Source organism: Martes martes (genome assembly GCF_963455335.1).
Source record: "Martes martes genome assembly, chromosome: 3".
NCBI lineage: Eukaryota > Metazoa > Chordata > Mammalia > Carnivora > Mustelidae > Martes > Martes martes.
Window position 1 is genome coordinate 10,632,743 of NC_137890.1, and position 26,546 is coordinate 10,659,288.

Here is a 26,546-nt window from a genome sequence, read left to right on the forward strand (position 1 = left end):
GTGTTATAAGCTGAAGTAAACCAATAAATAACATTAATTGTTTTGATTTGGCAAGGAAAAGCAATTATTCTTTTCAGAAAAACTAATCTTGTCTACCTGTTTCCCTCTACTCAGGCAAATGAAAATTAGATCCCTAACTCTGCTCCAGGAAACAGAAATCAAGCACATTTCAATGTATCAATAAATTAGAGTAAAAGGGGTTCACGGGAAGTTTCCCAACAAAACCCAAAAGCCCCATGTTTTCACATTATGGTCAAAACATTATTCAGAGCCTTTTGCAATAGAATAGAAAAAAGAAAAGGAATGCAAGAAAGAACAATAAAACAAAAGGAAGATGATTAAGGACTGAGAAAAACAAAAAGGCAGTGGGAACTTGTAAAATCATGCTTAAACCCAGAACGTTTATGCTGGAGTAATAAAAGGAAATATAAATAAGTACCCTAAGTGACCGGGGCGGGGGGGGGGGGGGGAATGGGGATGGGGATGGGGATACAGAACTCATGTTCTCATCTCCCAGGGATTATCATCCTGACCTCAAATAACCACATTCTTTCATCAATGGGAAAACAGCAAAGGAAAAACCTCACTTTTTAACAGATTTTGCAAAGAATACTTTAACGCTACTCTCTTCAACACAAGTTTTCTTCAGGCATTTCTTATTAAATCCCCTTAGCACATGAAACATATCTTCTACTGAGAACCAAACTGGAAAATAAATTAACACGATATGATATTGTGAAGAAGGTCTAAATTATATTTTTTCAAAGGTTTCTTCAATGTATCTTTAACCACACAACCATACACCACGTGTGAAAAATTTCCTAAGCAGCATGAAACAGAGGAAATAAAAGATCTGGTGGCTTAGCCGAGTATTTCTATCCCTCTTAAGTGTGAACAATTTGTTCTTATTTATTTAAAAAAAAAAAAAAAGGCAACTTTTTTACTGTAATGCCATGTCAAAAGGAAGGTGGGAAGAACAGGCAAAGGAAAACAGCCAAGGCAGAGAAGAAAGGAAGACCATAAGCCCCTACCCACTCACCAGAGACAGAGAGGCCAAGGCAGTCTGTAGACTATTAAAAAGAAACAAATGGAAGGGAGCACCTGGCTGGCTCAGTCAGTAGAACATAAGACTCTTGATCACGGGGCTTTAAGTTTGAGCCCCACATTGAGTGTAGGGAGGAAAGGAGGGAGGAAGAAAAGACAAGACATAGGAGAGCCTATCTTGCAAAGAACGTAAGATGTCCGCATCAGAGATAAGTAAGAAGGCAGTAAGATTCAGTTACATAATTTCATATATCCGAATCTTCGATTCCTAGAAGCTTCCATCAGCCCAGCCTAATGAATCCAAGAACAACCTAAAAGAATTGCTGAGTAGTAGTTGTTAATAAGCACATACTAAATTTACTTGAATAATCTTGTATTATTTTTTAATTATCTATTTGCTGAGAGTTTATCATAATTTACTTAATATTCCTGTTCTTCCCAGGTATCTCCATTACAAAATTGAAGATTAAGGGAAAAGGAATAAGAAAATTAATGTCAAATTATGATCTATAAATATTATGGAAAAAAATTTTTAAATGTGTGATTATTTAATTCATTTATATACTGATACACACATTTGTTTGGATTCATTCACTGAATAACCACTTGCTGAATACATATTCTGTGATAAGCATAGTCTTAAGTACCAGAAAAACAAAGGAAACTAACCCACATGGTCAACTATCTACAAAACAGTACTAAATGAACATAAAACAATCATTTGCAAAGACAAATAAAATCTATTTAATGCAGGGACTCTCATGTGATTTTAAGAGAAAAGCAATCCATCAAGACAATTCCATGAAAGGGGCAGGGAGATATTTCCATTTTGAACAAAGTCCTGGGAACACTGTAAGATGAGGAACGCACTTCGTGGGATACCTGTTTCAGTTTGATAGTTTTTTCCCTTCCCTTAAAAAACTCTTTATAACTCATTCAGTCAGTCACTCTTCCTTTTAATAAAGAGATACTTCAGAAAAATGTGTATTCTTCTACTGTTGGACAGAGTGTTCTATATATAAGGTCTAATTGGTTTAGAGTGTTGTTCAAGCTCTCTATTTCTTTACCAATCCTCTCTGGAGGTATTCTAGCCACTACCTAGAATGTGGTACTGCAGTCTCCCACTATTACTGCAGAACTGTCTATTTCTCCTTTCATTCTGTAATGTTGACTTCATGTATTTTGGAATCTTTGCTGCTCGGTGCACATATGTTTATAATAATCAGTACATAACGTCTTTGTTTCTTGCAACGGTTTTAGACTCCCAATTTCTTTTGTCTGATATTAGTACATCCACCCCAGTTCTTTTTTGGTTCCTATTTGCATGGGATATCTTTTTCCATCCTTTCACGTTCCACCTACTTCTGTCTCTGGATCTAAGTGAGTTTCTTGTCAACAGCATACAGTTGGATTGAGTTTTTTATCCATTCTGTTAATACCTGGCATAGTGAGATACCATTTCACACACACAGGGATGCCCATATTTAAAAAAAAAAAAAAAAAACATGAACATAAATGTTGGCGAAGATGTAAAGAAACTGGAACATGGCTGTTAGGAATGTAAATGGTCCAGCCAGTGTGGAGAACATTTTGGCGGTTCCTCCAAAAGTTAAACATGGAATTACCATACAACTCAGCAATTCCACAACTATGTACACAGCCCAAAGAATTAAAGACGGGTACCCAAATACATGTAGATGTAGGTTCAAAGCAGTACTAGGTGCAACAGTCAAAGGAGGAAATGACCCAACTGTTCACCCACACGTGCATGGATAAACACAAAGTGGTATTCATCACATGCAACAGAGTATGACCCAGTCACAAAAAGGAAGCCCTGATACACAGTAAAACATGGATGAACGCTCGGGAACCTGGGTGGCTCAGTGGGTTAAGGCCTCTGCTTTCGGCTCAGGTCATGATCCCAGGGTTCTGGGATCGAGTCCCGCATCAGGCTCTCTGCTCAACAGGGAGCCTGCTTCCTCCTCTCTCTCTGCCTGCCTCTCTGCCTACTTGTGATCTCTGTCTGTCAAATAAATAAATAAAATCTTAAAAAAAAAAAAAAACATGGATGAACGCTGAAAACAACTCTAAGTGAAAGAAGTCAGACACATAAAGTGCCATATTTATGAAACATTCAGAATAGGTAAATCCATAGGGGCAGAAAGTAAATTAGTGGTTGCCAAGGGCTGGAAGGCATAAGGGTGAATACTAATGAGCATGGAGATTCTTTTGGAGCTAGATTCTTTGGAACTAGACAGTGGTGATGCGTGCATAACATTGTGAACATACCAAAAACCACTGACCTACACACGTTGAAAGACTTTTATAGTATTAAAATTTTATCTCAATTTTTAAAAAATTGAATCTTCAGTACAAAAATTTAGAACTAGCTGACTCTGGACCTGGGGAAGACAGTGAGGACTGACTTGGAAGGAGCATGAAGGAACTCTCTGGGGTGACAGTCATGTCCAATACCCCAGTGAGATATCTGGGATACATACATGTATGCATATAATTCTATGTTTAAGAATTTAGTGGGATACATATCTGCAATTATACTTTGAAATGCACCAAAATCCAGACAGATTAACAAATGGATAGATAAGTGATAAAGCAAATCTACAAAAAATTAATAGTGGAATCCTGGTGATGGGAATATAGGTACACACTGTAAAATTCTTTCAAAATGTTGTGTGACTGAAATCTTTCAAAATAAGAGAGGGAAAAGTTAACAAGAAAAATATCTACACAGAGATTAAGAATATGGTTATAAGAGGAATGACTGAGTGGCAATATGAGAGTGTCTTCTTTTGAAGAAATGGCAGTGTAAGCCAATATATGAAAAGCTACAAGGAGTCTTCTGTGTGAAAGTATCAGCTAGAGTATGCAAAACCCCCCTCAACATACTCACAAAAAAACCTTATTCTAAGACTCTGAAGTTTGGTGTATTCAAGAAAGGCAGTGTAACTAACGCACAGAAGGCAATGAAGGGAGTAGTATAAAATGAGATTGGAGAGAAAGGCAGGTGCCAAATCATTTGGAGTTGCAGTCAGGGGAAGGAATTTTGATTTTATCTAAATGCAAGGAAAAGCCATTAGAAGGCTTAAAAAGCAGATACAGTATGGGATGAGATGGGGTGTGTCCTTATTGCTTAGAGTTTTAAAATATCACACTGACAGTTATGTGAAGAATGACTTTGAAGTGTTTAAGAAAAGGAGGAGAGAAACTATTGTCACAGTCCTTGCAAGGACAATGGTAGCTTGGGAGAGAGTACTGGTAATAAAGATAGTGAGTAATGAATATCGGAGGTTATTTTGAATGAAGGATTGACAGTATCTATTGATATATTGACAATAGGATGACAGGGCAACAACACCAGGATAGATTTCGGGTTTTAGCTTTAGCCACTGAGTAAATGGAGTGACCTTTGCTGGCATGTAGAAACTGTGCATGAAGCAGGCTTAGAGTAAGGTGAACCTGAAGAACAAAAAATTTTATTTAAATCAGGAATGATGTGCGATTCTGAGTAAGATGGCAAAAGAAAAGACTCAGAATAATCCAGAAGTAGTTAAAGGACAGGTTTTAGATCTACAATTTCTTTTTACAATCAATTCGGTTTGATTGTATTGAGGACCTTTGATCGAGTAAAAAGATCAAACTTGAATGCAAATCGAGCTCACCGATTACTGTTGTCTGTCTTTGAGGTTAAAGATAAACTGAGGATCTATAGCCCTGTATCTCTAAACTTGGAGAGGTCAAAGGAAAATATTGGGAGTGAGAATGAGAGAGACAAGGAAGACCAAAAAACAAGCAGGCAGAAGTAACATATTAAGCCTTGATGGTCTCTCACCCTATCAACAATAAGAGGCGGTTTCTTCAATTCCACATATAACATGCTGAAGTGCCTTATAGTATCTTACACAAAGTGGTGACTCAAATCTTAGCTCTCATCCTCTAAGCCCATTAGTTTTGCAAAAGTATAATGAAAAATCAATCGTCTTTGGCCCTAAATGAACCTAAATTTAAAGCAGGCCCACCACTCAGTAGGTCTGTGACCTTGAGCAAATTACTTACCATTTCTAATCCTTAGTTTCTTAAATGTAAATGAAAATAATTAACCCAAGAATTAGCATTAGAAATAACATTCACAAAGTGCCAGCAACAAGGAAAAAATGCTCCACAAACAAGAGCTACTATTATGTAAAAGACACCTAATTCATCAACGCTCCCGGCAGTTAGCTTCCTCCTTTGGCCGCATAGATTCCTGTTTCCAGAATGAGAAGTAAAGACACAAGAGAGGACGGAACCACAGAAAAGACGATCAATTTATTTTCTCCATGTAACACAGAAAGAAGTGAAGCACAGAAATCTGAATAGGTATGAATGACAAGGACAATCAGCTACCCATAAATGGACAGGTTCAAAGGTCTGATTATAATTCAGCTGTTTAGAACTAGGAGCGTATTTTCCTGTGATTCCTCTGGAATCAATGTTTAATTCAACTCTTCGATGAATTCAGAAAGGCCCATCAAAAACCTAATGTAGTTAAAATGTGATAGATCTCAATAAAATTAGTAGAAAACAAAACTGATCAATCACCAAAAGAAACAGAATACCAAGAGACTAATAAGATATAATTCCATTTATTTTAGAACCTGGCACTTGAGGGAAAAAGGTTTTTATGGGCGGTTTCCGTGGTGATTTAGAAGGGTTTTCAGGGAAATTCCAAATGCTTTATAAAGCTGATAACCCTGGCTCTTTATTATGTTTTATTTCACCTCAAGTTTTACGGCTTCCCTTTCTTTCAGCATAAGCAAAACACTAGCACCCTGACACTTAACAGCCATGATTACAATCATTTATTTCACAAATGAGAAGGCATAATTGGAGAAGAATTAGAAGATAGGAAAGAGGAAGGGGTCGTAAAGGTTATGCCTCAGTATAAAAAAAAAAGAGCCTGAGATCGAATTAGGTAACCTCAGGAGTAAGCCCAAAGGGGAGTAAAGCAGAGCATTAAAATATTAAGGGAGGAAAGCCAAGTGATGAGAACCGTTCAGTCCTATTATGATTAACTGATTATTTTAAAGGTCACAGATTATTCTTTAAAAAAAAAAAAAAAGGTAAAAGACAAGACACGAAAGCAAGCAATCTGCAGCCTGCCATTTATACAAAGGAAATGCTCAAGAGTTGATGAGTTATAATTCGAACTACGGCAGGCCAACGTAATTCATGATTTTCTTCTAATCCCTTTTGTTTCTCAAATTCCTCCAAACATTGTGTCCTTTTTATGCAGATACTATTGTGCTAACCGTATTATGGAGTTAATAACAATACTATCTAAACTAAAACCAGAAAGACAACTTTTTTAAAATCTAAGAGTATACAACAGAACAAAATGAAATTGCTTTAGAAAAAAGTGTCCTCAAAAGCCAACAGGTACGCTCCATGCCTCTAACGCTGTGAGGAATGCCAGTGATTTCAAACCTCCCGGAGATGCTTTTGATTTTTTCAAAGAATGAACCACAAATCAGTTCCATGTAGTCCAACTTATTCAGCAAGTACTTCCTGTGAAGTACTGAAATGCTTTTTGAAAATGTTGATATGTCTGAAGAAATGATTAAGAAAGAGATGTTGTAGTCAGATAAAATAAGATTTTCTAAGACCTGGTCTTAAGTCCAAATCTACATCACTGGCAGCAATATTTGCAAAACAAATAAACAAAACACACTTAACCATGAGTCAAACCAAAATAATTTAGCCAGACCCAACTAGAAACAGGAACCCAACGAACCAAACAACTTTCCAGATCACTGAAGAACTGTTAAGCTAGCCTGAGCCTAGTGTAAAAATGTTATTTACTAACTCAACTGGTTACTTTCAGAAATTAGACGTGTACACGTGTACACACACACACACACACACAACTATTTAAATTTTGCCAAATCAAATGCTCTCCCAGTGAAAAAAATAATCTGAATCATCAATCTTAATGAGAAAACAGGACTTTAGAAATGTTAATGTGGGATGCTGAAAAGTTTGGCCCTACCCAAGGAGGAATGCTATGATGCTGAGATTTCCTGACTGCCAAGAATTGTCTGATTCTTCTCACATACCTACGGAAGTTCTGGCAAATGTATACAAATACTAATTTGATTAATACAACTGTGAAGTTATTTAATAGTATTGCTAATTCCTCATAACAATATGCCCTCATACATTTTTTAATTAGCAAATACTGAAAACAGAATCGTCATGAGCAATAGGAATATTTTTTAAAAATAAAAAGTTGATAAGCCCTGCCCAGTGAAACTGCACGGAAAACAGTCCAGAAAACAGTCATTCAGACGTCCTTCAGTTTATGTTTTACTCCAATTTATAATATTCAGTCCTGATTTCTCACATTCTTTTTCCTAGGACAGTTACTAAAAGTTGATATTTAACATCTTAAGAAAAAGTAGAAACTTGAAGGGCCTTGTCAAATAGGAAATCTTCATTTTAATCATCTGTGTCGTTAATAAGTTGTATTCTACTAAGTAAGTGCATAAAATTTACATTACATCCAAGCTCGGGAGTTAAGACAACTCCTTCTTTTACCTAGCCTGTGATTTTAACCTACAAAAGAGCTATAATTAAAGTCAAAATACTCCTTAAAGTTCACTTTATGTTTCATAACAGAACATGGTAAGTCAGCTGATACATTCTTCCAAAGGGACAAGTAATCAAAATCCTAAAAGTATTAAAATATTATTTACTCTGTGGGGTCACTTATTACACGTTTACTCCACCGTATCTGCTGAAAGACCTAGAAACGCTATGAAAGTCAATTTAAGAACTTACCAATTTCCCTTGCAATTCTGACAGCTTCATCTGCATCCTGTAAAAGCAGGAAATGAGACCCAACATTAATCCCATCAGCCACTGCACAATGTCTTTAGGGCAGTCATATATTGCACTACTGTCTCCTCTGATTCATTTAATGTTCAATTTTACAACCTTCTAACTCTTTTCATTCAGAGAAATGTAAAATTAATACCATAAGTGGAATGTAAATTCTACCTCATCATTATTATATTAAGAAACTCAAAGCAGTTTGAAATGAGCTGGCAGGAAGCACAACCAGAATTGCCAAATGATCTGGTGCAGTTGCTGGAATTTAACAGCAGAATTTAGATGTTTACAATCAATACTGAATCATAAATCAGATCATTAAAGCTTGTCTACAGCCAGCTTGTTTCTTTCCCTCTGATATTTACATGTCATGTCTTCCTGGATTCTGTCAGCAGGGGGAGTTGATTCTCTATTGTTTGGGAGAAGCTCAAGATTCTCTAGAAATAAAAAGTAAATTTCCAGTATCTACAGGAATTGCCAATTGTCCCTCCACAAATTCCTTTAGAAATCTCCATTACTTTTTCCTTTTCTTTTCATTCTTTCCTCTGATACATATTTTATCTTTACTAGGTACATCTTGCTACGTAATTTAAAACCTTAAATTCCATGAACCAACTTGTGGGGGGAAGCTTCCGAAAAGCCAAGGAAAGCAAATGCCTTCCAAAGAAGTACAAAGTAAGAGTTAGCTGATGAATATAAGGATTAATTATTGATAAATACCAACCAATGCAACTGAGAGAAGAAAAAGTTCCCTCGAATCTAAACCATTTCATTGATCACTAATGCTCACCTAACGCACAAGCACAGGACATTCCTGATACATTTCCCCCGAGAACAATAAGGAGAAAGCTAAAAAAGAAGGTGTTAAACCCAAGCCTCCCTCGGAAATGTGGCTTTTCTTTACAACTCATTGATGTAAACTAATCACAAGAAATGACAATGTTCTGAAACCATTAGCTAGTGAGAATGCCTGAATTTTTGGAAAATTACTTTAAAATATTAAAGCGAAGGCTCGTATTTTGTAAGCTTTTAAGCTAGTAGTTTAAAAATATAGAGTAACCATGTCAGAATCCTCCCCCAAAAGGAGGGGCGGGGGATGTTTATAACTGGTTCATTTATGCCTAATAAAAAAAAAAAAATCTTCCCTAAAAGTCTTCAGTGCCTAATAACATCCCCTGAATAAGGAGGTTGGCAGGGGAAGTTGTCAGAAAAATTTAATTTCCTTTCATTAGCCAGTCTGCTCCACAAATAGGTGCTTGTTAAGTTCAAAGCGGTCCTGAAAGCGACATCAGTTTTAAGTCTTTTTTTTTTTTTAACTCCAAGCAGTCACATCTGCTAATGAGATTTTCCAAATAACAATTGTTTTCAAGGCAGAGATAAATCTATACCTCCCACTCTACTCTCCCAAAAATCAAGGTTTACTGCTTTATTACACCTTGCTGTTTTCGCTGACCCTACATTCTCCAAATTTTAGCTTAAAGGGATAAAAATCCATGAAAAGGGTCATTTAAGAATGTTAGTGGTTTCCACACATTGAGTTTGAAGGTTCTTTGTTCAAGCCAGTGACAGTTACTGGAGAATACTTCCCCTTAATAGCCTCTCTGTCAGGAAGTGTTAAACCTGCCAAATGCGGACAATTAGTGCCTCGCGAACAAAATACAGGAAGAGCGCTGGCTGATGGAGGCTGGATTATAAGAGCCTAGAAGGAAACTTTTAACATGTCTTTTCTTTCAGATGTGTTAATAGTATATTTGCAAAGTATATTCGGAGAGAAAATAAACTGCTGTCACAAAAGTCTGTTACCTTGAGAGAACTGACAAACAGGCGAATATTAAAAAGATAATTCAGAGAATTCATTAGTCATATTTATCATATACACATTATGGATGTACATGTGGACATATATTTACACAAAGCAAAACTTCCAAAAAGAATTTTTTCAGTAACTACCAGAAGTCCAACACTTCTAAAAACTGTCTCAAAACAATCTTGTTTTTTAACTAATAGATATGCTAAGTTTCCTTACTATGATGCATTATTTGGGACATTATTTTTTTTTTAAATAATAGTTTTTTTTAAAATAATAGTTTATCTAAGATTCAGGTTTAACTGGGCAGCCTATATTTTTATTTGGCAACTCTTAAGAAAAAAGTATTTCTATTGGGGAGCGTATGTGCTATGATGAGTGCTGTGAAATGTGTAAACCTGGCAATTTACAGACCAGTACCCCTGGGGATAAAAATACATTATATGTTTATTAAAATAAATTAATTAATTTTTAAAAAAAGAAAAGAAAAAAGTATTTCTTACTATGAAAAGCAAATTTCACTAAATAAACTTCCAAGTAAAATCAAACTGTCTTAAAAAGTCATTTTTCCTTTGTCACTCATTTATCCCAAGATATTTTATTCAGCACATATTATATATTGGACACTTACATACTATTATCAGTTTCAACAAGAAACTATTAAATACACTCATCTCTAATGTGTTCTTTTCACATATTTAGCTATTATAGGCTACATAAAGAGATTAAAAGCCCTATATAGTTCCAAATTCAATGGCAATGACATATGACACAGTATAACTTTCTTAGAAGACTAGACAGGAAAACTTTTTAAATAAAAAGCCATAAATCAAAAAGAAAATGATCAACAGATATCAGGGAAAATGGATAAAAGATTAAATGAGAAGCTTCCATAAAATGAAATCCACAAGAATATATGAAATATGTATAATTTTAGTCATAATTATAGGCATACGAGCTAAAACAATGAGACACCGCAGTTGATCTGCCAAAATCTGCCAAGAGCCAGGAGTGAAGGCCTGAAGGTAAGCGGACACTACTGATGTCATATGAAACTGGTACAGTCTTTTTAAGAACTGTTAGTATCTATCAAAAGTTTGAAGACCTCAATCTTTCAACCCAGCAACTTCATTTTTTGAAAGCTCTCCTATAGATATATCTACATGCACACACACAAAGAGATATATAAATCAACAATTTTTAATTTGTTGCTGGTATTTTGATAAGAAAATCTGCAAAACAATGTTGAAGGCCTTCAATATGGGCCTGGTACCAAAAAAGATACATACATGAAATGGAATACGCCACAGTCTTTGAAAAGATGAGGCTGAGCCGTACGTGGTACTACATGAAACAGCTCCTGCATTCATGGAACTCACAGGCTTCCTTAGTAAGGGAAACCAAAAGAGCAAACAGACCAACTGAGAGCTGAAATCAACGTTACACGCCAACAACCGGGCCTGCGGGAGACCGACAGAACATGCTGTCAACACACTGCCCAGAAAGGGTCCTCTTCAGGGCACCCGGACAGCTCCATCAGTAGAGCACATGATTCTTGACTTTGCGGTTGTGAGTTGTTCCAGATCCACGTTGGGGACAGAGACTACTTAATAAATTTGTTTTAAATAAAGAAGAAAATGAAAGAGTCCTTCTGAAGTAAAATGTAAACTGAAGCCTGAAGAGAACAAACACTGCCTTGGCAAGATTTGGGGCGAAAGAAGTCTAAACTGAAAGAACAACATGAACAAAACCCAAATTCAGAAGGTATTTCGTATGTTCTAGAAACCATGAGAGTCCATGAGGTGAAAACTGAAGACAAAAAGCAAGTGGCAGAAAAGGACAGCATGGAGTCCAGTGGCAGGCATGGCCCATTGGCTGGACCTTTCGGGACTCAGCACAGAGTTCCAAACGCCCTGGCTCCATACCGGAGAAAGAGGACTGGGGTTTCGGAAGGTAACCCCTATACTCTGAGAATACCTCAAATATAGTGTGCACTGTGGGGGAAGCAAGTTGTAGGAGAATATGTATAGTGTGACCTTGTCTTCTTTTTTTTTTTTAAATGTATCAGTATTATTCCTTTGATCGCTAAATATTATTCCTTGGTATGGATATGCCACATTTTTTTTATCCATTCATCAGCTGATGGAAATGTAGACTGTTCTGAATTTTTGGTTACTATGAAAAATGCTCCAATGAACATCTGTGTACAAATTTTTGAAGGGACATACATATCTACACTGTCTATATAACTAAGAGTGAGATCACAGGGTCCCATGGTAACATTATATTTAACCTTTTGAAGAACCACCGAACTGTTTTCCAAAGTGGTTACACCACTGTACGATCCCATGAGCAGTGTATAAAGGGTCTCACTTCTCCAAATCTTTGCCAGCATTTGGTAATACTCCACTGCAGCCACCCTCGTGGTTGTAAAGTGACTTGGTGTCAGTACTTGATCCTGCCTGCCTGCGCCGCCAGCCCCCAGGTCCCTTCCCACCTCGACTCTCCTTCCCACCCCCAAGCCCGCCAGACATTCTCCAGCTCCCGGGTCTGTACGCCAATACCAGGCCCTGAAGACAAGAGGGAACAAGAAAGGCACCATCCCAGCCTTCATGCAATTTACAGTCTGGTGGGAAAGGCAGGCCCTTAAATGACTATACAGCAGCTAAGAAACCATTACCAAGATGGCATGTTACGCAGAAAAAGTGAAGAGGGCGTGTGACAACAGGGAATCTCAACCTCAAAACTAGTGCTCCAGGAAACTTCTCAGAGGCAGCTACTGTGAAAGAGACCGGACAAATGAAAGCGTGGAGGAACAGAGCCCGGGGACCGGGGCCTGAACAGCGAGCGAGCCAAGCGCAGAGTGGAGCAGGGCTGCACTTGAGCCTGAGAGCAAGAAAATGAAAAGTCCTCACTATGGCTGCATTTTGAAGGATCAGAGCAAAAAATTTACTTATTATTTTGAGTATTGTCTAAACTCTGCATCTCCGTACCCCATTAAAGTATAATAAGCTCCATAAAAGCAAAAATCTCTAACTGGTTCAGGGGTAGGTGTAAATTCCTAGAACTGCCTGGCGCATCGTCGTCGTTCGGGGAACAGCTGTTGCTGAACGAAAGCCTGACAGAACCAAGAAACAAATGAAGAGTTTAGAGAGAGGCAAGAGGGATGTGAGTTTAGCTAGGAAGCAGGGGCCTAGGAGAGAAAAACTACCATTTTCCCTTAAAATCGGGTACGTGCTTCAAGTTTCACTGAAATCTCACTTTCTCCAGAAAGCCTTTCCAGTCCTCCTATACCAGGTGAGGTGTCACTGCTGTGTGACCAGATTACACTCTGCCCTTCAATTATGACAGCCCTGTCACTTAATCTCCAGGACAGCAATGACTAGGTCAGCTGCTCTCTAAGAACCCCCCAAGGCTTAGCAAAGCGATACATCAACACATTACTTGTTGAATGCATCAACAACTAGCCATCAGCTTCCACAGAAACAAGTGTGTTGCCTGAAGGATCTGCTCCAGCGCCAACAGAACCGCTCATCTCCAGCAGTAAGTGCATAAATTTACATCCAAGGAGAGGTAGCGGCCTGTTCAAATTCCCACGTCTACGTGATATACAGCAAGGAAGTGCCACACGGTGGTCAGGAGCAGGAGCTCCAGAACCAGCTAGGCTTGGGTTTTGCTTCAGTGTATCCCGAAGCACACTCCGTGACATGACATACCGTTGCTGGCGGGCAAAACCTCACCCGACGTGTAGCCTCCTCCCTCGTCTTTCAACCCTCAGTCAAGCACTTTCTTACTTACTGAACGTTTGAAACGTGGGTTCTTGAAACGTGGGTGGGTTTCAAAGAAACCATTCTTTTTCTTTTTAAGGCCTGTTCTTAAAAAATAGCACTTCTTAACTGTAACTTTATTTTAAAAATATATATATATTTTATTTATTTGAGAGAGAGTAAGCAAGCAGGGGGCATGAGCGCAAGCAGGGGGCATGGCCAAGGGAGAGGGAGAAGCAGACTCCTAGCTGAGTAGGGAGCTGAGTAGGGGCTCAATCCTACTATTCTGGGATCACAACCCAAGCTGAAGGCAGACACCCAACCAACTGAGCCATCCAGGTAATTTTAAATGCATATTTCATTAGTTTAAAAGATCAGGGGCGCCGAAGTGGCTCTGTCAGTTAAAAGATCAAACTTTATATGACAATACGTTTTAAAATTGAAGGGCCAGAAGTTTATATTAAAATATAAGAGAAAACAGACATTTAATAAAAATGTAAAATAAGTATTAAATTTTATCTTACCAAATATACTTCACTCTTTGTTTATATAAAACAAATCTCTTTTAAGCAAAACATCATTATTTCTTCATAGATCCAACCTGGCAATATTTGAAGAAAAAGTAGAACTGATTCTACTTACTCTTAGCTTTAGAACACACTTTTTGGGTTTTCTAAAGATTTTATTCTTAAGTTATCTCTACACCAAATGTGGGGTTCACAAGAGTCACATCTACTGACTAAGCCAATCAGGCACCCTTAGAACATTCTTTTTTTCCTCCCTCTTCTGTAAGATTTTACTTGAGAGAGAGAGAGAAAGTAATAAGCGAGAGAAAGAGAGAGAGAGAGAAGAGAGAGCACAAGCAGGGGCACGTGCAGAGGGAGAGGAAGAAGCAGACTCCTCTAAGGAGGAAGCCCCTAATCCCAGGACTCCAAAATCATGATTTGAGCTGAAGGCAGACGCTTAAATGACTGAGCCACCAACGCACACCCCCCAGAACATTCTTAAAATATTCCCCACATCTACTAACTGTATGACATATGATACAACATATGAAAATACTACAGGGATTAAGACAGCATATTCTATTGAGGAAGTGTTCAGTGATATTCTGTAATTTATTAAAAGAAAATTTCTAACAGGTAGGACAACGATCTCCTGAAAATCAAAGAAAAATCAAATGTAAAAATTTCAACAGAAGCAGTAAAACAAATCTAATGCTACTGATGCCTTTATACAATTTTCAAACGAATAGCATAGAATATTCCTGTTTTCATATCAAAAGTTAATACAATTGAGAAAACACTGAAAAGCACAAAACCAAATGAAACCAAGTATTAGCAACCATATTCTTACGGCTTCAAAGCAGGAAGTAGGAAAAAGGACTGGTCCAACCAAATGATTTGATTCAAATCCCTGTGGTTCATTCTGTAATCACAGCCTACAATCCCAGTTTGAAGAAAGCCACATCTTGGTTCTGAAGTTACAGAGCACTTGGGAACCCTGATAAGGTAAACATTAAAACACACAGTTCCAGCAGTTCCAGAAATGGAGAAAGAGCAAAGACAGCACCAGAACCACCAGCCATCTCTTTTACCCCTCTTTTTCAGTACAACTTATATTAAAGGAGCACCATCATTTAACCCAAGAGCAAAACAGTAAAAAAAAATTCAGTGACAGGAGCTGTGGGTGATGTTGCTATAAACAAATAAGCAGATCACAAAAATGTCATAAGGGGCTAAGAAAAATCGGGTGCCTTTTCTACAGGCTTATTTGTTCATACTCTCCAGCCCCCACCCGGGAGGCACAAAGTACAAAGACTAAGAACGCAGGTGCTTGGGCCAGAAGGCGCGGGCTCAGCACTGGCTCTCTCGGAGAGTGAGGCACCTCCCCAGGTGCCTCCCTGGAATCTGGTTTCTTCATCTGTAAGATGGAGATAGTGGCAATTTCTATCTCCTAGGGTCACTGAGAAGATGAAATTAGTTGGCACACAGTATGCCTGGCACACAGTATGCCTGGCAATATGTGATAAAATGGGCAGCCTGCCACCACAGAGTGCCAAGTCTGCTCCTTGCCTGCCAGTCTTTGGTTGGGGTATCTTGTGGTCATCATTCAGCCTCTGAACCCGTATAATGCAGAATTAATATCAGCACTGCAATACTGCAAAAAAGTGTGCACCTGCATCCCCAGGACACTCCACTGGGGTCAGATGATCTGTGCACTCATTGTGACTGGTGGGTAGGGAAGAAGAGTGGGGAAGGGAAGCAAAAACTGTAATAAAGACAGGCATATTTAAATAGTCATCCCTGATGCCAAACACCCAATTCACTCCAACAGTGATTCAGACCGAAACTCTCCTTTCTCACTTGCTACAATACAGCCTACTTACCAACCCTGAATTCGGTACTCAACTGGATGAGAGTCCTACTCATTCACATGGAAAGCTACTTAAGAGTTCACTTTCCTCAGCTGGTTCTAGAACAAATCAGCAACTGTTTGCGGGGGAGGGGGGGATTAATGCTTCTATATGCTATGGGTAAACACTTATCTGTACACAAAAAGCATCCTCAAACTACTCTGCATTCTTGTAAACGTAAAGCAAAAACTTTCAACAGTCCCGAGTTCAGGAAATGGGTTCTAGCTTATTGTGTTTTCCAGACAATTCCAGACAACTCTGAATCAAGCAGAAGACTGTCTGAATATCCTTTCAAATCTTTCTAAATATTTTTATGCCATCTTAACACACTTTATACACATTTTTATAACCATAAAATGGCACAGTAAAAGTAACTGAATCCTTTTTCAAAAATAAAAAAGCCTTTGAGGCATCATCAGGAGGGTCACTCTTGGTTTAGCAGGACAAAAGGATACTGATGTCTAATAATGTACTTTGTAATTACCAGGACACAGCTTTCCTATTTTTTGGTTATTTTGGTTTTTAAAATGATTCCCTTTATGCTAGTTTTTGTTGTTATTATTTGGCTCTTTTTGCTAAAGCCAAGAGTACAGTTTTTAAAATCCGGCTAATTAGGTGACAAAAACAATGACTACTTTAAGCCTATACTGTGAAATTTACCAACCTCATTCAAATATATTACCACACTCTGCTCTGAGATGTAAAGGGCAACAGGAACTCAGAGATGTTTAATGAACTTCCCCCAAAGCTGGAATGCTGATATCACAACAAAATGCAGTGATCCCTCCCTCTGCCCCACTCCTGATGTGTACCAGATCAGAGAAACGACAAATTCTACTTTATTTTAGGCCTCTATCATTTCGTGCCCAGGAAAAAGCACTTTTAACTCACTGATCAACCTCGCTTTGCACTGCTCCAATCCGTTTTCCACATCACAAATCAAAGAAAGTTATCTGATTCTACAATTTTATCATGTTAACTTTTTTACAGGAAACCATTCAGAGGCTCCCAATGCAAACAGAGCCACCCCCAAACCCAGGCGCGTAGAAGTCAAGGCCACACATACCTAGATCCTCATTTTCGCTCCAGCTCACTCTTTCTGTGGCCTTGGGTGTTCAGACCAGCACTTTTCTAAAGCTCATGCAGGGGCTCAGCAACAAACTTTACCAATAAGGTGTTCTCGTGTACCTTAAAGCTGTGTCTCAGGGCTGCTCGGCAGGGAGCCTGCTGCCCCCTCTCTCTCTCTGCCTGCCTCTCTGCCTACTTGTGATCTCTTTCTATGTCAAATAAATAAACAAAATCTTAAAAAAAAAAAAAAAAGCTGTTTCTCCCATCACTTTTTAGCTAACTCACTACTACTCAAACTTCAGCTATCACTTAGCTATCACTTCCATCTGCCATGGCATCCTCAAACTAGGTTAGGTGGCCCCCCTCCTGGAGACCCATGCACTCTGAGCTTCAAATTATTAAAATGTACTAAATTGCCGGTCTACTTGTAGGCCACCTAAGGGGACTTAAAACCCTTTGAAATCAGAGTCTGTAGCTCATTATTCTTTGTTAAACAAGTGGGCTGGGGTTTCAAACTCTGTCTTCGACCAGCTTCAGATGCACACCCTACAATGCTCTCAAGCTCTGGAGATCAAGTTAATAAGATGTTGAATAGAACAGAACTTGTTAAAGGCAAATACTTGTTATCAGATGACTACTTGAGGATTATATCTTAAAATAATGTGGTTTCCCTCTAATCGAAAGAATGATTCAAGAACAAGACATAATGAAAACCACACACAAGGTTTTCAAAGACTGTGGCAAACCATCTCTATACACCCTCCATACACTAGCCTAAATATTCAAATGGAAAAGGAAGAAATGTTTTAAAAAGAAATGTAACGAACTGAAACCACATTAATTTACTCAAATTAGGTGAACATTACTTGGGGGGAAAAACTAGAAAACAGTTGTCAAGAAAAAAAGAAATTTAGGGGCGCCTGGGTGACTTAGATGGCTAAGCGACTGTCTTCAGCTCAGGTCATGATCTCAGGGTCCTGGACTAAGCCACACATTGGGCTCCCTGCTCAGTGGGGAGTCTGCTTCTCCTTCTCCCTCTACTGCTCCCTCTGCTTGTGTGCTCTCTTACTCTGTCAAATAAATAAATAAAATCTTTTTTAAAAGGAAAGAAAGAAATTTAGCCTTAAAGATACTACAGGCTAAGGGGCGCCGGGGTGGGGATGGGGGGGACAACAAATAAAACTAAAGCAAAACAAAAAAACCAACCTATGGATTTAAAAAAGAATACCTATAGTTAACACATACATGCTTCCAATGGAAAAGTATTGCTAATGCAACTGCTAAAACCACACGGGATTCCAAAAATTTATACTATTTATTTGCATCAGCAAAACTCTACCTACATAGATACCCTTAAAAGTAATCTCTTATGTAACAAATCTGAAATTATTAAATGTGAAGAACAGTGTAGTTCCAAAACGAATGTAGTTACTACAAAAGAAAACTAAATAACCGAACTTTAAAAAGTATGTGCAGCCTCTTATGACAAATAACTAAAAGTAAGCTAGAAATAAAACCAGAATGAAAATTTAGGAGCAAAACAAAAGCGCATTCCTAAAATTATTTTTAAATGTTTATCTGAAAAATATAACCTGCGTGTTCAGTTAGGGCTTAACTAAATTCAGACAACAGGTGTCAAGAACTGTACACCATAGTTAAAAGTGACACAGGTAATGAGAGTCTGCCATTATGTAAAGGCATGAATGGATCTTAAAAGTCGCCTAAAGCATACAAGGAGACAAAACTAAAAAGGTGAGTGGATTTTTCTTCTACTTGCTACTTATCCCTATTTTACAAATTAACGGCAGTTGCAATTTCAAATGCAGATTGTCAAATGCAGCCTCCCAGAAAAGATGAACTCGTTGAACAAGCAAAGCCAACTTTATTATACCTACTACATTTACAGATACCGTCACTTTGAGGCAATCTGGGAGGTTCCACTAAGTTCTGTTAAAGATCCTGGATTTGAAAAACTGCAGAGCTCCTCTGATGCCCACTGAGCCCCCACCCAGGGGTGTCTCCAACTACAACAGTGACAAAAATCTCACTGGGGAGAGCTCCAATTTCCTTTTTAGGAAACTCAGGAATGAGGAATCCTTTGATATTTGGATTAGATTTGAAAATGTTTATTACTAGAGGAAGACTTCCTTATTAGAAATAAAATATCCTCAACATTTTTTGTTCAAAGCCCACAGACAAAGTTTACATGGAAGAAGACAAGTATAGGACTACATTCACCTCCATGTAGCTGCAGAAGCTGATGTACTCAGAGGATTTCACCACACTGGCATCTGAACAGGGTAAAATTTCCTTTGAAACCTGCATCAAAACTTTGAAGGGCGCCTGGGTGGCTCAGTCAGTTAAGTGTCTGCCTTTGGTTTGGGTCATGATGTCAAGCTCCACAGGGGCTCCCTGCTCTGTGGCAAGTCCACTATTCCCTCTCCCTCTCCTCCCACTCATGCTCTCTCACTCACTCACTCTCTCTAATAAATAAATAAAATCTGTAAAATCAAACAAATAAAACTTGAGAACTTTCTGTCTTGACTTATTTTGTCCATGGGAGTCTAGGTCTAGGAGAGCTCTCCCTTCCAAATTTAAACCACCAAGGCATTGCATATTGTCAGGTCTTCCATTAGAGATGGCCAATCACTACGCTGGGGGCCCAAGACATGAGGTGAACAAACAACACATTTGATATGTTATTACAAGATTCTCATGGGTTCGTCTCAGGCCAAATCTATGCTCTCTCTGAAGCAAATCTTCCTCTCCTTAAAGGTACTAAATCCAGAAATCAAGTTTATGTTCCTATGCTTCTAAAAAACAGAATCTTACCTAGGATAATTAAAAATTATCACAGACTCTTTTGTAAGCTTTTGATATGAATGGTTCGTGTGAGAGTCACCTGTTTGGGTAGGGGGGCAGTTAATAAAAAGCTCAAACACCTAGTGTTCTGTAATTTTTTTCATTACAATAAGGAAGCTTCCAAAAGAAATTCAGATCCCAAATTTGCTTCCTTATGAAATTCACAGGGAAGACAAAGTTCAAAGGAAGAAGGAAAGGCATAGGAAAAGCCAAATGAAAAATTAAAACTCTGTTGAACCCGATGGTCTTTATCCTGCTATTCCTTTTCCTCCATCCTTGTTTTCCTCTATCTTCCTGCCCTGCTCTTTCTTCCACTGACCTGCTCCCCCTTTCTTCTAACTGGCCAGAAACCCTCAAGGCAACATTATCTTTTAAAATTAAGCTAATTTCAGAACTGGGTCAGCCTTGATGGCTAAATTAAAACTTTGGTCTCATTCTGAACTAAGAAGCATTACCAAAGACTTTCCAAAGCTTACAAAGATTAGACAGAAATTTACAGAGAGAAATTGGGGAACATATAAATAATCCAGGGTCCCCAGATTGATATGAATTGGCTCATAATGCTAATTAGAGCCTGGGATACGGGGTGCGTGGGTGGCTCAGTAGGTTGGGCGTCTGCCTTCAGCTCAGGTCATGATCCCAGGATCCTGGGATCAAGCCCCACGTTGGGCTTCCTGCTCATCAGGGAGCCTGCTTCTCCCTCTCCTACTGCCCCCCACTTGTGCTCTCTATTATCTAGTGCTCTCTTAAAAGAAAAAAAAAATGAAAGAAAGAAAGAATCTGAGATAAAAGGGGCGCCTGGGTGGCTACAGCTCAGGTCATGATCTCAGGGTCCTAGGATCAATCCCCATGTCGAGCCCCTGCTCAGCCTGCTCCTCCCTCTGCTGCTCCTCCTGCTTGCCTACTCGGTCTCTGTGTTAAATAAAATCTTTTTTAAAAAATGTTTTTATTTTAAAATTAAAAAAAAAAAAGAACCAGAGATTAAATAAATACATACATACTGGATACAAGGGCGAAATGGAAGACCTAAGAGTGACTTCAGACTCCTAATTGCACAGGAAACCAGACAAGTTTAGAAAAACTGGAAATAATGGGAAAGGTCCTGGGGAAGCTACTATCAGAATCTTTCCTATGAACACAGGTTGGCCTCTGATCTAGTTGTGCTGGCAAAGAAAGGAGACATCTATTGGGCACCTAAGAAACAGGCTCCGTAGTATGTGTAGACATTCAGGAGTGGACCCCGAAGCAGTTGTGATCCAGCTCCTTCCTCACTTTTTGAGAGCAGCCTTAAGCCAGAAACAGAAAATTTTATAAACAAGCAAAAACTGGATGGAAAGAGTCACACAAACAGATCTTTAATTTGATACTATAAATTTTGAAGGAGCCCATAGACAAAAGCAGAATAAGAAGCAGAATAAACTGATGGCCTTACAGATAAAACGAGATGTTTCTACTCCAGACATTAAAGCAATCTCTTGAGAGGCGCTTTGGTAGCTCAGTCAGTTAAGCATCTGACTCTTGATTTCAGCATCTGAAGATGATTTCAGGTCATCTTCTTCCTACAAGACACCATACCCACTGACTTCATGAGAAAGAATATGTAGGACAAACAGAATTTCCAGAACATACACTCTCCTAATGACCACATGTGTGAATTCCTGAGGACTCTGCTATTCATCATCAAGACAGAATTAACTTAGACTCTGACTCATTACTACCTTTGTGACCAAAATCAAGTCCACATTGAAGATCTCAAAAAGGCCACATATTTTGTTGAAAAAAATTAAAACTATACTGGCAGAAATACTGGGGTGAAATAGATCACAGTTCATAATAACCCATCCAAACCACCACCTGAATTTATACAGCTCTCTCAAACAAGAATGAAAAAAAAAACAAAAAACAACAAAAAAAAAACCCCAACAGTTGACAGCCTACTAAAGAACAGACTTGTCATACTCGTCACACTCGGCTCAGTCTTTCAAGTCTGCAGTCACGGCGTGGGCTATACTGGCTTTTAATTTGGAGGCTCAACTGGGGACAAATCCAGGCTCATTCAGATGGTTGGCAGAGTTTATTTCTTTGTGGCTACATGACTAAGCAGCCTTACCTTTCTGCTAGCTCTCAGAGAGAGATTGCCCTAACTCAGATCCTTAGAAGCTACCTGAAGTTTATTGTCATGTGGACTTTCTCAACATGGCTGCTTATGTCAAGTCAAAAACTAGAATTTGTTCTCTAGTCTCCTAAAATGGAGTCTTATATAATGAAACATACTCACAGCAGTAACACTCAATTAATTATGCTGCCCTACAACACAAGTTAATGCAGTGATAGCAAATCACCTTTGCTCTATAACATAACCTAATTCAGGTAGTGACATGCCATCACCCTTTGCCATATTCTAACAGAGAAGCAAGTCACAGGTTTTACCCAAACTGAAGAGAGGATTATACAAAGGCCTGGATGCCTGACAGTTGCTCAAAAAGTTAAACATGGAATTACCATATGACCCTGCAATTCCATTCCTGGGTAAATACCCCCAAAGAACTCAAGACAGATACTCGAACACTTGCACACAAATGTTTGTAGCAGCATTATTTATAATCACCAAAAGATGGAAATAACTCAGACATCCATCAACTAGTGAACAGCTTCTTTTTAAAAAAAAGGCGGTTTAGTCCTATTATGTAATATTATTCAGCCATAAAAAGTGATGAAATACTGATATACACTACACATGGATCCTATATTCTACTTAGTTTATTATTAAACCTATCTAAAGTCCTTACTTCCATATATTTGCCATTACATACTTTCCATTTAATTTTACCTAGAGACTCAAATTCCCTGGCTAAATTCTTTTAAAAAACTTTTTTAATTTATTTATTTTAGAGAGAGAGGGAGCAAGCAGGGGAAGAAGCAGAAGGAGAGGGACAAGCAGACTCCACACTGAGCACAGAGCCCAATATGGGACTCAATCCCAAGACTTCAGGGATCAGATCATGACCTGAGCCAAAAGCCAGAATCGGCAACTTAACCCACTGAGCCACGCAGGAACCCCTGGTGAAATTTCTTATACGTTTATTTTTTCCACATTTTCTTCAAAAAAACCTTTTTAACAGATCAATCATAATTATTTCACAGTTATCATCAACTCCAGTATCTACAGCATATGTGAATCTATTTCTATTGTCTGTTTTATGTTTTCTCTTGGTTTTTCATTATGCTTTCCTTTCTTTGGTGTGTCTAGTAAATATATACTACATGACAGATAATGTGTATACCATGGTTATATGTGTAAAAATTCATCTCCTAGGAGATTATTCATCCAACAAGTATTTCATGAGCACTGACTCTGTTCCAGGCACATGTGTAAGTGATGCAGTAACAAAAAGAATGCAATCCCTTCCAGCAAGGAGCTTACAATTGCGTGCAGGAAGTATACACTGAACCCATCATTAAAATGGGCAGAAAGGCCTATAAAATCTGAGCTCCCTACTACATCCTACTTCAATCACCTCATCTCTGATTCTTCTCTCCCTTGATCACAGAAGCCACAAGATTCCTGGTTGTTTGTTGAACATCAAGTACATTTCAATCTCAACACCTTTACACTTGTTACTCTTTCTGCCTAATATGCTTTGCTCTTCCTCCTAATATCCGCATGACTTGCCCTGTCACCACCCTCCTAGCATCCCCATCCCCCATTCCCTGTCTCTTGTTTCACCATAGCATGTACTATGTATTCCATTATTTGTCTATTGTCTGTCTCCTTCTTCTATAGTATAAGTTCCATGAGAGCAGGAATATTTTTATTATTGTTGTTCATTACTATACACATTGCACTTCAAACAACATTGGACAAATAGTATGCACTTAAATATTTACTTAGTAGATGAATGTATGAATGATTTAAAATGTGATGAGAATACAGCAGAAGGCCTAATCTAATCTAGGCAGTTGAGGAATGCCTCTGTGAGGAATGTATGTTTAAGCCAACAGCCAAACAATGAGGAGACAATAAGGAATGAAGAGAGACGCAGAATTAACATGCATGACAGAATCTAGTACAGAAGTTTCAAGAACCTGAAAGACGTCATATATGGTTGGCATACGCAATGTAAAGGGTAAACCCACACACTATCAGTTTGAAGAGAAAAAACAAAGCCCAGCTATTTAAAGGATTTGAATTAGTAGCCATTCAAGAGTTTTTAAACACAGGCATCGGATTGAATCTGGATTTCTGAAAGGTCACTTAAGCAATGGTGTTGAAAGCTAACTGGGTGGGGCGCCTGGGTGAGTCGGCTGGTGAAGCCTCTAGGGTTCTAGTTTGAGAAACAGTGTGGAAAATACCACCCCTTTCCCAGGCAGGAAAGAAACAGGTTGAGACGCTTACAGCAGGCATCAGCAAACACTTTCTGAATGGGCCAGGTAATAAATATTTCAGGTTTGCTGGGTGACGCGGTCTGTCACAATTTCTCAACTCAGTCACTAGTGGAAAAACAAAGTCATCAGCAATCCGTAAAGGAGAGAGCATGGCTGTGTTCCAGTAATACTTTATTTATTAATCAGACGTGCATGGAGACATAGTTTGCCAATTGCTAATCAAAGAGAAAATTATGAGCTTAGCTTTTAACTTATTACTTTCAAGATGCCTCAGGGGCATCAAGCGGAACTATTTATGAAGCAACCACACATGCAGTTTTGAAATTCAGGAGAGATCTAGCCCAGATAAATATATAGAGAATTGAGATGTGAGCCATAAGAATAAGTGAGGCTTCCCCAGAGTGAGAGTGTACAATAAGAAAACATTTACTACTCAGAATCCAAAATAAAACACACTTACAGAACAAAGATAGGAAGAACAATCAGCATGAAGACTAAGAACAAGCATTCAAAACAAGCCAAAAAATACAAAAACATAACTAGAACTGAGTCATGTGCCAAAAGTCGATATTTCAAGAAGGAAAAAGTGACCAAGAGAGTCAAATGCTTTGAAGACCTAAAGACCAGGATTACAAATTACATACTGAATTTACAGAGAAGGAAAGGTTGCTGGTAACCATTGCAAGAGAAATTTCCATAAGAATGAGGAAAGAAGCCTGACTGTGGTAGATTAATGATTAACTGAACAGTGCAGACAAGAAAACAAGTAAGGGCAATTCTTATAAGACTTCTGTGGCTGTGAAAGGTAAGAGAGACTAAGGTGACAGCTATGAAGTGACAAGGAGTTACTGTGCTCTAGGAAGAGAACAACCACATTTCTTTCCACTAAACTGGAAGCACCATGTGGTGAGGGATCCTGGGCATCAGCTGCGAAAGCTGCTTACTTAATGAGGAGTTATGTTTGGGATCTAGAATCATCTACAGCTATACCACTTTCTACCAGAAACACATTTATAATTGATGTTTTATGCATATGGACAGAAGCTCAACACAAAGATACACACAGAACATCATAATGTTACAAACGTTAAACACATACCATCATTAAATGCAATCCAGAGTGTTAAGAGAACATCTTTTAAATCATCAAGTTTTTTCCTATGAAAGTATGAGTCAATATTAATCATGACCGAACAGGAAAAGATATTTGAAATGACATATCCAATAAATATAGAAAGAATCTATATAACTCAATACCAAAATACAAATAATCTGACTAAAAATGGACAGAAGACCTGAATAGACACTTGTCCAAAAAAAACAATACAGATGGCCAACAGACACATGAAAAGATGCTCAACGTCGCTAATTATCAGGGACACACAGATCAAAACCACAATGAGATCATCATCTTACACCTGTCAGAATGGCTAGAATCAAAAAGACCAGAAATAACAAGGGTTGGTGAGGATGTGGAGGAAAAAGAACCCTCCTGCACTGTCAGTAGGAATGCAAACTAGAGCAGCCACTGAGGAAAACAGTACGGAAGTACCTTAAAAAAAAAAAAAAGGAAAAAAAAGATGTATTTATTTGAGAGAGAGTGTGAATGAGAGAGAGAGAGCATGAGCTGGGAAAGGGGCAGAGGGAGAGAGAAGCAGACTCCTTGCTGAGCAGGGAGCCTGACGTGGGGCTCAATCCCAGGACCCTGGGATCATGACCGGAGCCGAAGGCAGAGGCTTAACCGACTGAGCCACCCAGATGCCCCGCAAGTTCCTTTAAATATTAAAAATAGAAATATTATATGATAAGTGATTCTATTATTGGGTATTTACCCAAAGAAAACAAATACATGAATTCAAATATATGTACTCCTATGTTTACTGCGGCATTCTTTGCAACAGCGGAGACATGGAAGCAGCCCAAGTGTTCACTGATAGATGAATGGATAAAGAAGAGACATTACACACACACACACACACACACACACACACACACACACACACGGATTATAACTCAGCCTTAACAAAGACTGAGAATTTGCCATTTTTGACAACATGGATAGACCCAGAGGGTATTATACTAGGTGAAATAAGTCAGAGAAAGACAAATACCATATGACTTCATTTATATGCGGAATCCGAAAAACAAAAAGCAGAATCTCCTAGCAACTGGGGGACTTCAGTTGGCTAAACAGCTGCCTTCGGTTCAGGTTGTGATCCTGGTGCTGGAATCCAGCCCCAAATCTGGCTCCCTGCTCAACCAGGAGCCTGCTTCTCCCCCTCCCTCTGCCTCCCTCCCCTCTGCACTT

The 26,546-nt window shown here is 38.6% G+C and overlaps 1 protein-coding gene across 2 annotated transcripts in view; it reads right to left on the reverse strand.

Annotated features, from left to right (window-relative positions):
* PCCA (propionyl-CoA carboxylase subunit alpha) overlaps window positions 1-26,546 on the reverse strand; it is a 403,819-nt gene that overhangs the window by 267,429 nt on the left and 109,844 nt on the right. For both annotated transcript variants that reach the window (XM_080798184.1, XM_080798183.1), the window contains exon 8: window positions 7,882-7,918. In XM_080798184.1, coding sequence (XP_080654310.1) covers window positions 7,882-7,918 — 37 coding nt within the window. The remainder of the gene's footprint in view (window positions 1-7,881; window positions 7,919-26,546) is intronic.